Raw genomic sequence first — 12,590 nt, forward strand, 5'->3', positions numbered from 1 at the left:
TACCCACCCCCCACACAGAGCTCGGAGTGACCCCCCCCACACAGAGCTCGGAGTGACCCCCCCCACACAGAGCTCGGAGTGACCCCCCCCCACACAGAGCTCGGAGTGACCCCCCCCACACAGAGCTCAGAGTGACCCCCCCCACACAGAGCTCGGAGTGACCCCCCCCACACAGAGCTCGGAGTGACCCCCCCCACACAGAGCTCGGAGTGACCCCCCCCACACAGAGCTCGGAGTGACCCCCCCCACACAGAGCTCGGAGTGACCCACCCCCCACACAGAGCTCGGAGTGACCCCCCCCCACACAGAGCTCGGAGTGACCCCCCCCACACAGAGCTCGGAGTACCCACCCCCCACACAGAGCTCGGAGTGACCCCCCCCCACACAGAGCTCGGAGTGACCCCCCCCACACAGAGCTCGGAGTGACCCCCCCCCACACAGAGCTCGGAGTGTTCCCCCCCAACACAGAGCTCGGAGTGACCCCCCCCCACAGAGCTCGGAGTGTCCCCCCCCCACACAGAGCTCGGAGTACCCACCCCCCACACAGAGCTCGGAGTGACCCCCCCCCACACAGAGCTCGGAGTGACCCCCCCCCACAGAGCTCGGAGTACCCACCCCCCACACAGAGCTCGGAGTGACCCCCCCCCACAGAGCTCGGAGTACCTCCCCCCACACAGAGCTCGGAGTACCCCCCCCCCACAGAGCTCGGAGTACCTCCCCCCACACAGAGCTCGGAGTGACCCCCCCACACAGAGCTCAGAGTGACCCCCCCCACACAGAGCTCGGAATGACCCCCCCCCACACAGAGCTCGGAGTGACCCCCCCCCCACCAACCCACAGAGCTCGGAGTGACCCCCCCCACAGAGCTCGGAGTGACCCCCCCCCCACAGAGCTCGGAGTGACCCCCCCCCACAGAGCTCGGAGTGTCCCCCCCCCACCAGCCCACAGAGCTCGGAGTGACCCCCCCCCACAGAGCTCGGAGTGACCCCCCCCCCCACACAGAGCTCGGAGTGACCCCCCCCCCCACAGAGCTCGGAGTACCCACCCCCCACACAGAGCTCGGAGTGACCCCCCCCACAGAGCTCGGAGTGACCCCCACCCCACAGAGCTCGGAGTGACCCCCCCCCACAGAGCTCGGAGTGTCCCCCCCCCACCAGCCCACAGAGCTCGGAGTGTCCCCCCCCACACAGAGCTCGGAGTGACCCCCCCCCCACCAACCCACAGAGCTCGGAGTGACCCCCCCCCACAGAGCTCGGAGTGACCCCCCCCCACAGAGCACGGAGTGACCCCTCCCCACAGAGCTCGGAGTGACCCCCCCCCATAGAGCTCGGAATGACCCCCCCCCCATAGAGCTCGGAGTGACCCCCCCCCCCACACAGAGCTCGGAGTGTCCCCCCCCCCACCAACCCACAGAGCTCGGAGTGACCCCACCCCCACACAGAGCTCGGAGTGACCCCCCCCCCACCAACCCACAGAGCACGGAGTGACCCCCCCCACAGAGCTCGGAGTGACCCCCCCCCACAGAGCTCGGAGTGTCCCCCCCCCCACCAACCCACAGAGCACGGAGTGACCCCCCCCACAGAGCTCGGAGTGACCCCCCCCCATAGAGCTCGGAGTGACCCCCCCCCCACACAGAGCTCGGAGTGACCCCCCCCCACAGAGCTCGGAGTGACCCCCCCCCCACAGAGCTCGGAGTACCCACCCCCCACACAGAGCTCGGAGTCCCCCCTCCCCCAACGGAAGGTTTAAGTTAAACGGCTCAATTCCGGGGATTTTACATCAGAACCGACCCCGGGACACTACCCCCCAAACCGACCCCGGGACACTACCCCCCAAACCGACCCCGGGACACTACCTCCCAAACCGACCCCGGGACACTACCTCCCAAACCGAACCCGGGACACTACCCCCCGAACTGACCCCGGGACACTACCTCCCAAACCGACCCCGGGACACTACCCCCCGAACCGACCCCGGGACACTACACCCCGAACCGACCCCGGGACACTACCCCCCGAACCGATCCCAGGACACGACCCCCCGAACCGATCCCGGGACACTACCCCCCGAACCGACCCCGGGACACTACCCCCCCGAACCGATCCCGGGACACTACCCCCCGAACCGACCCCGGGACACTACCCCCCGAACCGACCCAGGGACACTACCCCCCGAACTGACCCCGGGACACTACCCCCCGAACCGACCCTGGGACACTCGGCCCCGAAACCGACCCCGGAACACTACCCCCGAACCGACCCTACACACTACACTGCCCCACCCCCTGTCCCATTTACCCAAACACACTACACTGCCCCACCCCCTGTCCCATTTACCCAAACTCACGATACTGCCCCACCCCCTGTCCCATTTACCCAAACACACGATACTGCCCCACCCCCTGTCCCATTTACCCAAACACACGATACTGCCCCACCCCCTGTCCCATTTACCCAAACACACGATACTGCCCCACCCCCTGTCCCATTTACCCAAACACACGATACTGCCCCACCCCCTGTCCCATTTACCCAAACAAATGATACTGCCCCAGCCTCAGAAGATGAGATTTAATAATGGGAAATGTGGAAATGGCTGAGACCTTAAACAATTATTTTGCTTCGGTCTTCACAGTGGAAGACACAAAAGCCATGCCAAAAATTGCTGGTCACAGGAATGTGGGAAGGGAGGACCTTGAGACAATCACTATCACTAGGGGGGTAGTGCTGGACAGGCTAATGGGACTCAAGGTAGACAAGTCCCCTGGTCCTGATGAAATGCATCCCAGGGTATTAAAAGAGATGGCGGAAGTTATAGCAGATGCATTCGTTATGATCTACGAAAATTCTCTGGACTCTGGGGAGGTACCAGCGGATTGGAAAGCAGCTAATGTAACGCCTCTGTTTAAAAAAGGGGGCAGACAAAAGGCAGGTAACTATAGGCCGGTTAGTTTAACATCTGTAGAGGAGAAAATGCTTGAAGCTATCATTAAGGAAGAAATAGCGTGTAATCTAGATAGGAATAGTGCAATCAAGCAGATGCAACATGGATTCATGAAGGGGAAATCATGTTTAACTAATTTACTGGAATTCTTTCAGGATATAACGAGCATGGTGGATAGAAGTGTACCAATGGATGTGGTGTAATTAGATTTCCAAAAGGCATTCGATAAGGTGCCACACAAAAGGTTACTGCAGAAGATAAAGTTACGCGGAGTCAGAGGAAATGTATCAGCATGGATAGAGAATTGGCTGGCGAACAGAAAGCAGAGAGTCGGGATAAATGGGTCCTTTTCGGGTTGGAAATCGGTGGTTAGTGGTGTGCCACAGGGATCGGTGCTGGGACCACAACTGTTTACAATATACATAGATGACCTGGAAGAGGGGACAGAGTGTAGTGTAACAAAATTTGCAGATGACACAAAGATTAGTGGGAAAGCGGGTTGTGTAGAGGACACAGAGAGGCTGCAACGAGATTTAGATAGGTTAAGCGAATGTGCTAATGTTTGGCAGATGGAATACAATGTCGGAAAATGTGAGGTCATCCACCTTGGAAATAAAACAGTAAAAGGGAATATTATTTGACTGGGGAGAAATTACAACATGCTGCGGTGCAGAGGGACCTGGGGGTCCTTGTGCATGAATCCCAAAAAGTTAGTTTGCAGGTGCAGCAGGTAATCAGGAAGGCGAATGGAATGTTGGCCTTCATTGCGAGAGGGATGGAGTACAAAAGCAGGGAGGTCCTGCTGCAACTGTACAGGGTATTGGTGAGGCCGCACCTGGAGTACTGCGTGCAGTTTTGGTCACCTTACTTAAGGAAGGATATACTAGCTTTGGAGGGGGTACAGAGACGATTCACGAGGCTGATTCCGGAGATGAGGGGGTTACCTTATGATGATAGATTGAGTGGACTGGGTCTTTACTTGTTGGAGTTCAGAAGGATGAGGGGTGATCTTATAGAAACATTTAAAATAATGAAAGGGATAGACAAGATAGAGGCAGAGAGGTTGTTTCCACTGGTCGGGGAGACTAGAACTAGGGGGCACAGCCTCAAAATACGGGGGAGACAATTTAAAACTGAGTTGAGAAGGAATTTCTTCTCCCAGAGGGTTGTGAATCTGTGGAATTCTCTGCCCAAGGAAGCAGTTGAGGCTAGCTCATTGACTGTATTCAAGTCACAGATAGATAGAGTTTTAACCAATCAGGGAATTAAGGGTTACGGGGAGTGGGCGGGTAAGTGGAGCTGAGTCCATGGCCAGATCAGCATGATCTTGTTGAATGGCGGAGCAGGCTCGAGGGGCTAGATGGCCTACTCCTGTTCCTAATTCTTATGTTCTTATGTTCACCCCCCTGTCCCATTTACCCAAACACACGATACTGCCCCACCCCCTGTCCCATTTACCCAAACACACGATATTGCCCCACCCCCTGTCCCATTTACCCAAACACACGATACTGCCCCACCCCCTGTCCCATTTACCCAAACACACGATAATGCCCCACCCCCTGTCCCATTTACCCAAACACACCAACAATGAACACCCGAAGCAGAAACCTTGTCACATCTGTTTTATTGAATTGGATGGTTACATTGACATTTTGTGACATCCATTTAACACTTGGTGGTGTCTCACAGATTTCAAACTGGATCAAACCCGGCACAACAACATTTCAAAAGGAACTCCAGACTTTCAAAGATTTGGAGATGATGTTTGTTGCCCGATTTGATCCTTGACCACACATTATTTTCTCAATGACTGAAGGAGATCGGATTGTGATCAGGGTTTTAAGCATTCTACTAGCAGATGGGAGATTTCACAGTGAGCACAGCCACCCTGTGGTAGGGTGAACCAGCCATTTACAGGGATTATATAACCAGATATATATATGGGGGGCGAGGATTGATGAAATCACTGGATGGTATCAGCAGGATTGAAAGCTATCGGTTAGAACGAGTGAGACATTGACCAGGGTGGGTTTACCCTGTGATTTATTGATGCTCCTGATCAGGCTGGTGGTTAGAGACTCGTGCCCCACCACACAGGAGAAGGTGGTACCCCTGTCCCACTGCTCTGTGGGGACCGTCAGCTGACTGGACACCGAGTTCCAGCCGTTGGTGCCGTCCTCGCTCAGTGCCTGGGTCACCAACCCTGACCTCACAAGGGTGTCGTTGGCCATCCAGGCCACGTAGATCTCCGCGGGGAAGAACCTGGTGACCAGGCACACCAGGGTCGCCGTCCGATCCATCTCCATCTCTTGCGGTGAAGGGGGGATGAGGTAGACTCGAGGGCGGGTCTTGGCACCGACTGCAAACAGAGACAACCTTGGGTTAGACCGAGTCCTGTCCCGTCCTCGCGCACAGTATTGTAAAGTAGGGAAGTTACACTCAACCTGTATCGACCCTTGGTCAGACCTCGCTTGAAAACTGGGAGATTTCTACACCCAGAGGGTGGTGGGGTTCTGGAACTCACTGCCTGAAAGGGTGGTAGAGACAGAAACCCTCACCACATTTAAACAGTACCTGGATGTACACCTGAAGTGCCGTAACCCACAGGGCTACGGACCGAGAGCTGGACAGTGGGATGAGGCCGGGTAGCTCTTGGTCAGCCGGCACGGACACGATGGGCCGAATGGCCTCCTGTGTGGGAAGTGCTCTATGATTCCATGACACACATTTAACTGGCAAGGGAACCAGAGGGGAGGTGAGGAGACTTGCGTTTTACTCAGCGAGTTATGATGGTCTGGAACGCATTGCCTGAACGAGGGTGGTGGAGGCAGAATCAACAGTAACTTTCACAAGGGAATTGGAGACATGTTCAACCTCGGCCTCAGACAGACAATCTCCCTCACCCTTCCAATGGCTCTTCTGCCTCGGGCTCCTCCTAATACCGTGACATCTGCCAATCCCTCGGGGTCTATCCCAATCCCTCGGGGTCTATCCCAATCCCTGGGGGTCTATCCCAATCCCTCGGGGTTTATCCCAATCCCTGGGGGTCTATCCCAATCCCTCGGGGTCTATCCCACTCCCTCGGGGTCTATCCCAATCCCTCGGGGTTTATCCCAATCCCTCGGGGTCTATCCCAATCCCTCGGGGTTTATCCCAATCCCTGGGGGTCTATCCCAATCCCTCGGGGTCTATCCCAATCCCTCGGGGTCTATCCCACTCAATACCTCGGGGTCTATCCCAATCCCTCGGGGTCTATCCCACTCCCTCGGGGTCTATCCCAATCCCTCGGGGTCTATCCCACCCAATCCCTCGGGGTCTATCCCACTCAATACCTCGGGGTCTATCCCACTCAATACCTCGGGGTCTATCCCACTCCTTCGGGGTCTATCCGACTCCCTCGGGATCTATCCCACCCACTCCCTCGGGATCTATCCCATCCACCCCCTCGGGGTCTATCCCAATCCCTCGGGGTCTATCACAATCCCTCAGGGTCTATCCCACCCACTCCCTCGGGGTCTATCCCAATCCCTGGGGGTCTATCCCACTCCCTCGTGGTTTATCCTAATCCCTCGGGGTCTATCCCAATCCCTCGGGGTCTATTCCACCCACTCCCTCGTGGTTTATCCTAATCCCTCGGGGTCTATCCCACTCCCTCGGGATCTATCCCAATCCCTCGGGGTCTATCCCACTCCCTCGGGATCTATCCCAATCCCTCGGGGTCTATCCCAATCCCTCGGGGTCTATCCCACTGCCACTAACCCATCCCGCGGGAGCCAATGTGGTTTGGTGCCGGGCCGTTGTTGTGATTTGGGATTGTTTTCCTGATCCGTTTCTCGGCAGGGTTCCAGTTTCTCTCTGTCTTTAACACACTCAGACACCGCGGACTGGACAGCTCACCACTAGACGGTAATAAATGGCCTCATGGGCTCAGACCCAGACACACACACCGAGCTCTCTCCACACGTACCTTGCGCCTTCTTGATCAGCCTCTTCTCCGGCGTTGGCAGGCTCTTGTCCTCCACCAAACACCAATACTCGACCCCGCTCTCCCACTCTGCGGCAGGGACGGTCAGTCTGCTGGAGATCATGTCTTTATCTCCGTGCCTCTCGGGCCCCCGGGTCTCCACCCCGTCTTCTCTCTCACTCCCGTTCACCTGCCAGGTTACTCTGACCCCCTCTAAATCACCGTGAAGCACCTCGCACAGAATGGTGGCTGTCCGGTTCCTCCAGATCTCCTCGAAGGGCGGCTTGCTCAAAGTGACCGAGATACCAGCGTCCAAACATTCACCTGGGGGAAATGTCACAATTATTATTTCACCATTCCCCCGGCGGGATGTGGGCATCGCTGGCAAAGGCCGGCATTTCTCAGTCCTCTCTGCAGGACGGTGAAGGGTCAACCACATTGGTGTGGGACGGGAGTCACGTGTGGCGTGGACAGGGCGAGGTCAGCGGGTCTCCTTCCCCAGTGTCAGCCGTGGCTCAGTGGGCAGCTCACTCACCTCAGAGTCACAAGGTTCAGAGTCTCTGAGTCACAAGGTGGTGGCTTCAAGTCCCACTCCAGGAACTTGAGCACAGAAATCTAGGCCGACACTCCCAGTGCAGTACTGAGGGAGTGCCGCACTGTCGGAGGGGCAGTACTGAGGGAGCGCCGCACTGTCGGAGGGGTAGTACTGAGGGAGTGCCGCACTGTCGGAGGGGCAGTACTGAGGGAGCGCCGCACTGTCGGAGAAGCAGTACTGAGGGAGTGCCGCACTGTCGGAGGGGCAGTACTGAGGGAGCTCCGCACTGTCAGAGGGGCAGCACTGAGGGAGCGCCGCACTGTCAGAGGGGCAGTACTGAGGGAGTGCCTCACTGTCGGAGGGGCAGTACTGAGGGAGCACAGCACTGTCAGAGGGGCGGTACTGAGGGAGTGCCGCACTGTCAGAGGGGCAGTACTGAGGGAGTGCCGCACTGTCAGAGGGCCAGTACTGAGGGAGCGCCGCACTGTCAGAGGGGCGGTACTGAGGGAGTGCCACACTGTCAGAGGGGCAGCACTGAGGGAGCGCCGCACTGTCAGAGGGGCAGTACTGAGGGAGTGCCGCACTGTCAGAGGGGCAGTACTGAGGGCCGCACTGTCGGAGGGGCAGTACTGAGGGAGTGCCGCACTGTCAGAGGGGCAGTACTGAGGGAGCACTGCACTGTCAGAGGGGCAGTACTGAGGGCCGCACTGTCGGAGGGGCAGTACTGAGGGAGTGCCGCACTGTCAGAGGGGCAGTACTGAGGGAGTGCCGCACTGTCAGAGGGGCAGTACTGAGGGAGTGCCGCACTGTCAGAGGGCCAGTACTGAGGGAGCACTGCACTGTCAGAGGGGCAGTACTGAGGGAGCGCCGCACTGCCGGAGGGGCAGTACTGAGGGAGTGTCGGAGGGACAGTACTGAGGGAGCACTGGACTGTCAGAGGGGCAGTACTAAGGGAGTGCCACACTGTCAGAGGTGCCGTTTTTCAGATGAAACGTTAAACCGAGGGCCCTGTCTGCCTTCTCCGGTGGATATAAAAGTTCCCAAGGCACTGTTTAGAAGAAGAGCAGGGGAATTCTCCCTGTTGTCCTGGGGCCAATATTTATCCCTCAATCAACATCACTAAACAGATTATCTGGTCATTATCACATTGCTGTTTGTGGGAGTTTGCTGTGTGCAAATTGGCTGCCGCGTTTCTTACATTACAACAGTGACTGCACTCCAAAATTACTTCATTGGCTGTAAAGCGCTTTGAGGTGGTCGTGAAAGGCGCTATATAAATGCAAGCCTTTCTTTCTTTCAATGGAACATTAGCGAAGCATTTGGGGTTTTCGCCAACATTCCGACAGCTTCCGTCACTTTTACCCTCAACCAGCTTTTTATTTCCTGTTTTTACTTTTTAAAACTGAATTCAAATTCTCAAAGTGCTGCGGTGGGAGTTGGCCTCAGTTCCCTGGATTATTAACTGCCGCCGTCATTCTTGGCTCATTGGCGGCATCCTCTCCCTTTGTCAGAAAGTTCATGTTCAAGCCCCACCTCGGACACTCGAGCACATAATCCACACCAACACTCCCCGTTGCCAGCACTGAGGGAGTGCTGCACCGTTGGATGTGCTGTCTTTCAGATCAGACGTTAAATCGAGGGCTCCGTCTGTACTCGCGGGTGGACCAGAGAGATCACACCTCCACCAACAGCACCAAAACAGATTATCTGCCCATCACCACATGGCTGTTTATGGGAGCTTGCTGTGTGTAAATTGGTTGACTCGTCCCCTCCATCACAGCAGTGACTACACTTGAATAAAAACATGACTTTGTTTGCTGTGAAGCGTTTTGGAACATCCTGAGGTTGTGAAAGACACAACATATTTGCAATTGTTCCTTTCTGTTTTTAGTCCAGGCCTCTGGATTAAATAAGACCAGAAGGATTAGGAGCAGGAGTCGGCCATTCGGCCCCTCGAGCCTGCTCCGCCATTCAATGGGATCATGGCAGATCTTCGACCTCAACTCCACTTTCCTGCACTGTCCTCATAATCCCTCGATTCCCTCAATATCCAAAAATCGATCCATCTCTGTCTTGGGGTCATATCTGACTCCGACCACATAGCCACAGCATGACTAAAACCGCCTATATCCACCTCCGTAACATCGCCCGTCTCCGCCCCTGCCTCAGCTCTTCCACTGCTGAAACCCTCATCCATGCCTTTGTTACCTCCAGACTTGACTATTCCAACGCATTCTTGGCTGGCCTCCCACATTCTACTCAATGTAAACTGGAGGTGATCCAAAAGTGGGCTGCCTGTGTCCTAACTCGCACCAAGTCCCGCTAACCCATCACCCCCTGTGCTCGCTGCCCCGTGTCCTAACTCGCACCAAGTCCCACTCACCCATCACCCACTGTGCTCACTGCCCCATGTCCTAACTCGCACCAAGTCCCGCTCACCCATCACCCCCTGTGCTCACTGCCCCATGTCCTAACTCGCACCAAGTCCCGCTCACCCATCACCCCCTGTGCTCACTGACCTACATTGGCTTCCGGTTAGGCGACACCTCGATTTCAAAATGCTCATCCTTATTTTCAAATTCTTCCATGGCCTCGTCCCTCCCTATCTCTGTAATCTCCTCCAGCCCCACAACTCCCGAGATGTCTGCGCTCCTCTAAATCTGCCTTCCTGAGCATCCCTGATTATAATCACTCAACCATTGGTGGCCGTGCCTTCTGTTGCCTGGGCCCTAAGCTCTGGAACTCCCTGCCTCTCTTTCCCCCTTCAAGATGCTCCTTAAAACCTACCTCCGGTCACCTGCACTAATTTCTACTTATGCGGCTCGGTGCATTTCTATCCCATAATACTCCTGTGAAGCACCTTGGGACTTTTATTACCTTAAAGGTGCTACATTGCTATATAAATACAAGTCTTTGTTGTTGTTGTTGAATATACTCCACAGCCCTCTGGGGCAGAGAATTCCAGATTCACCACCCTCTGAGTGAAGAGGTTTCTCCTCATCTCAGTCCTAAATGGCCGACCCCTTATCCTGAGACTGTGACCCCTGGTTCTAGACTCCCCAGCCCGGGGGAAACACTTTCCTATTTTTCCTACCAAAGTGGATAACTTCACATTTTGCCACATTATATTCCATTTGCCATGTTCTTGCCCACTCACTGAGCCTGTCTGTATCCCCTTGAAGCCTCTTTGCATCCTCCTCACAACTTACATTCCGACCTAGCTTTGTATCATCAGCAAACTTGGATATATGATATTTGGTCCCCTCATCCAAATCACTGATATAGATTGTAAATATCTGGGGCCCCAGCACTAACCCCAGCGGCACCCAACTAGTTACAGCCTGCCAACCCGAAAATGACCCGTTTATTCCTACTCTCTGTGTTCTGTCCATTAACCAATCCTCAATCCATGCTAGTATATTACCCCCAATCCCATGAGCCCTAATTTTGTTTAATAGCCTCTTGTGAGGCACCTTATCGAATGCCTTCTGAAAATCTAAATAGACCACATCCACTGGTTCCCCCTTATCTACTGTGCCAGTTACAACGTCAGTAAACTCTAACTGGTCCACTACATGAGCTATGTGGTCAGTGTTGAATGTGTCTGGCTCTAGTCGAGTTGATAGCAGTGGGGCCAAAGGAAGTGAATATTGGAGTCAGGCTCCGGGACCCTACCTTGGTCATCCTTGATGTCCCGGCTGGTGTTGGTGTTGGACGATGGATGAGAGACTGTGCAGGTGAAGACTGAACCTTTCTTCCACTCCTCTGTGCTCACAGTCAGGAAGTAGCTGGCACTGAAAGTCCCTGCCTGCTCCAGCATGGTGCGAGCAGCGCTGGTGTTGGAAGAGATGGGAGAGTGGTCCTTCTCCCAGGAGACGTGTATGATGTTCGGGTAGAATCCGGTGATCATGCACTCGAGGGTGGCCGTGTTTCTGCTCTGGGTGCCTTGGGCCGGTGGAGGCAGCAGTCGGACGTTGGGACCCTTTGTGTGAACTGGAAACAGAGACAGTGTTAAACTCTTTCCCTCGCGGTTACCAAAGCCAGGCGTTACATTTCTGATCCTTTGCCCACCTTTTGCACGGCTTGTCCGTACTGACACTGGCGAGGACGAGGAAGTCCGGTGGGCAGAGCACATGTACTCTACCCCACTGCTCCACTCCTCCACGCTGGTTCGCAGTTGACTGACGACTCTGTACAGGGTCCCTTCGTCTCTCAGTTGCTGAGTATTAACACCTTCACTTCTGTCCAGCCCGCTCACCTTCCAGGAGATTTCGACCGGGTTCGGATCGGCACAGAACACTTCACACACCAGGGTAGCAGTCCCACTGATCAAAACCTCTTCCATAGAAGGATTTCGGATAAAAACAGACATTTCTGGGAATGAGAAAGGGAAAACTTTCAGAAGAATGGACAATGCCTGGTGCCAGCCGGCTTCAGAATCTCGAGAGACTTTTCTATTGATGGTCCTTTGAGAGACCAGTGCCAAGGAGAATACATTCTGTGCCTAGTCCAATGGCTCTGACATGAAACGTGGGGAAGTCCATGTTATGGAGAAAGGATCCCCAACCTGTCTCCAATCTAGACCGCCATTTTGGGCCATCGCTGAAGCCTTTCAGAGATCTCCCCTCAGTCTCGATGACCGACGGCGAAATGCTTGGAAGAAGTGTGACATACGGAATGGATTATCGAGGGGCCCACAGTACAACCTGAAGGATCAAACCTTCCTCACAAACAGTGGGCAACCATCGACCGCCTCAGAACCGGTCACGGTCGATGCTGCCACCTTCTCCAGGGGTGGGAGATTAAAGCCTCCCCATCGTGTGACTGTGGAGCTCCTAATCAGACCCTGGAGCACATCATCGAGCCCTGCCCCCAGAGGGAATACACAGGCAGCCTGCGGGATCTCCACACTGTTACACCGGGAGCTTGGGCCTGGAGATCTGACTGAGATATTGATGTTTGATTTGCTTTGCTGCTCCCGAGGGAAGAAAAAGATTGATGCTCCGTGACGGAAGGTCAGGGCGGAAGTGAGTTTCAACAGTTTAAACCAGAGTCCTTTTCAATGTGTAATATCTGGGGTTGATACTCGATCAAGCGGCACTGCAGCTAAACCTGGAGCAAATCTCACATTGGGACATCCCTGGG

The 12,590-nt window shown here is 55.2% G+C and overlaps 1 gene segment (V, D, J or C); it reads right to left on the bottom strand.

The window, feature by feature from the left end:
• Positions 1-12,590, bottom strand: part of LOC139250463 (Ig heavy chain C region, secreted form-like) — a gene marked incomplete at its 3' end in the record, with an annotated part of 47,586 nt that overhangs the window by 2,492 nt on the left and 32,504 nt on the right. Inside the window, 2 exon segments of the C gene segment in view lie at positions 11,121-11,438; positions 11,517-11,819. Of these exon segments, the coding sequence occupies positions 11,121-11,438; positions 11,517-11,819 (621 nt within the window).

This window comes from Pristiophorus japonicus, unplaced genomic scaffold (assembly GCF_044704955.1).
Source record: "Pristiophorus japonicus isolate sPriJap1 unplaced genomic scaffold, sPriJap1.hap1 HAP1_SCAFFOLD_378, whole genome shotgun sequence".
NCBI classification, from domain to species: domain Eukaryota; kingdom Metazoa; phylum Chordata; class Chondrichthyes; family Pristiophoridae; genus Pristiophorus; species Pristiophorus japonicus.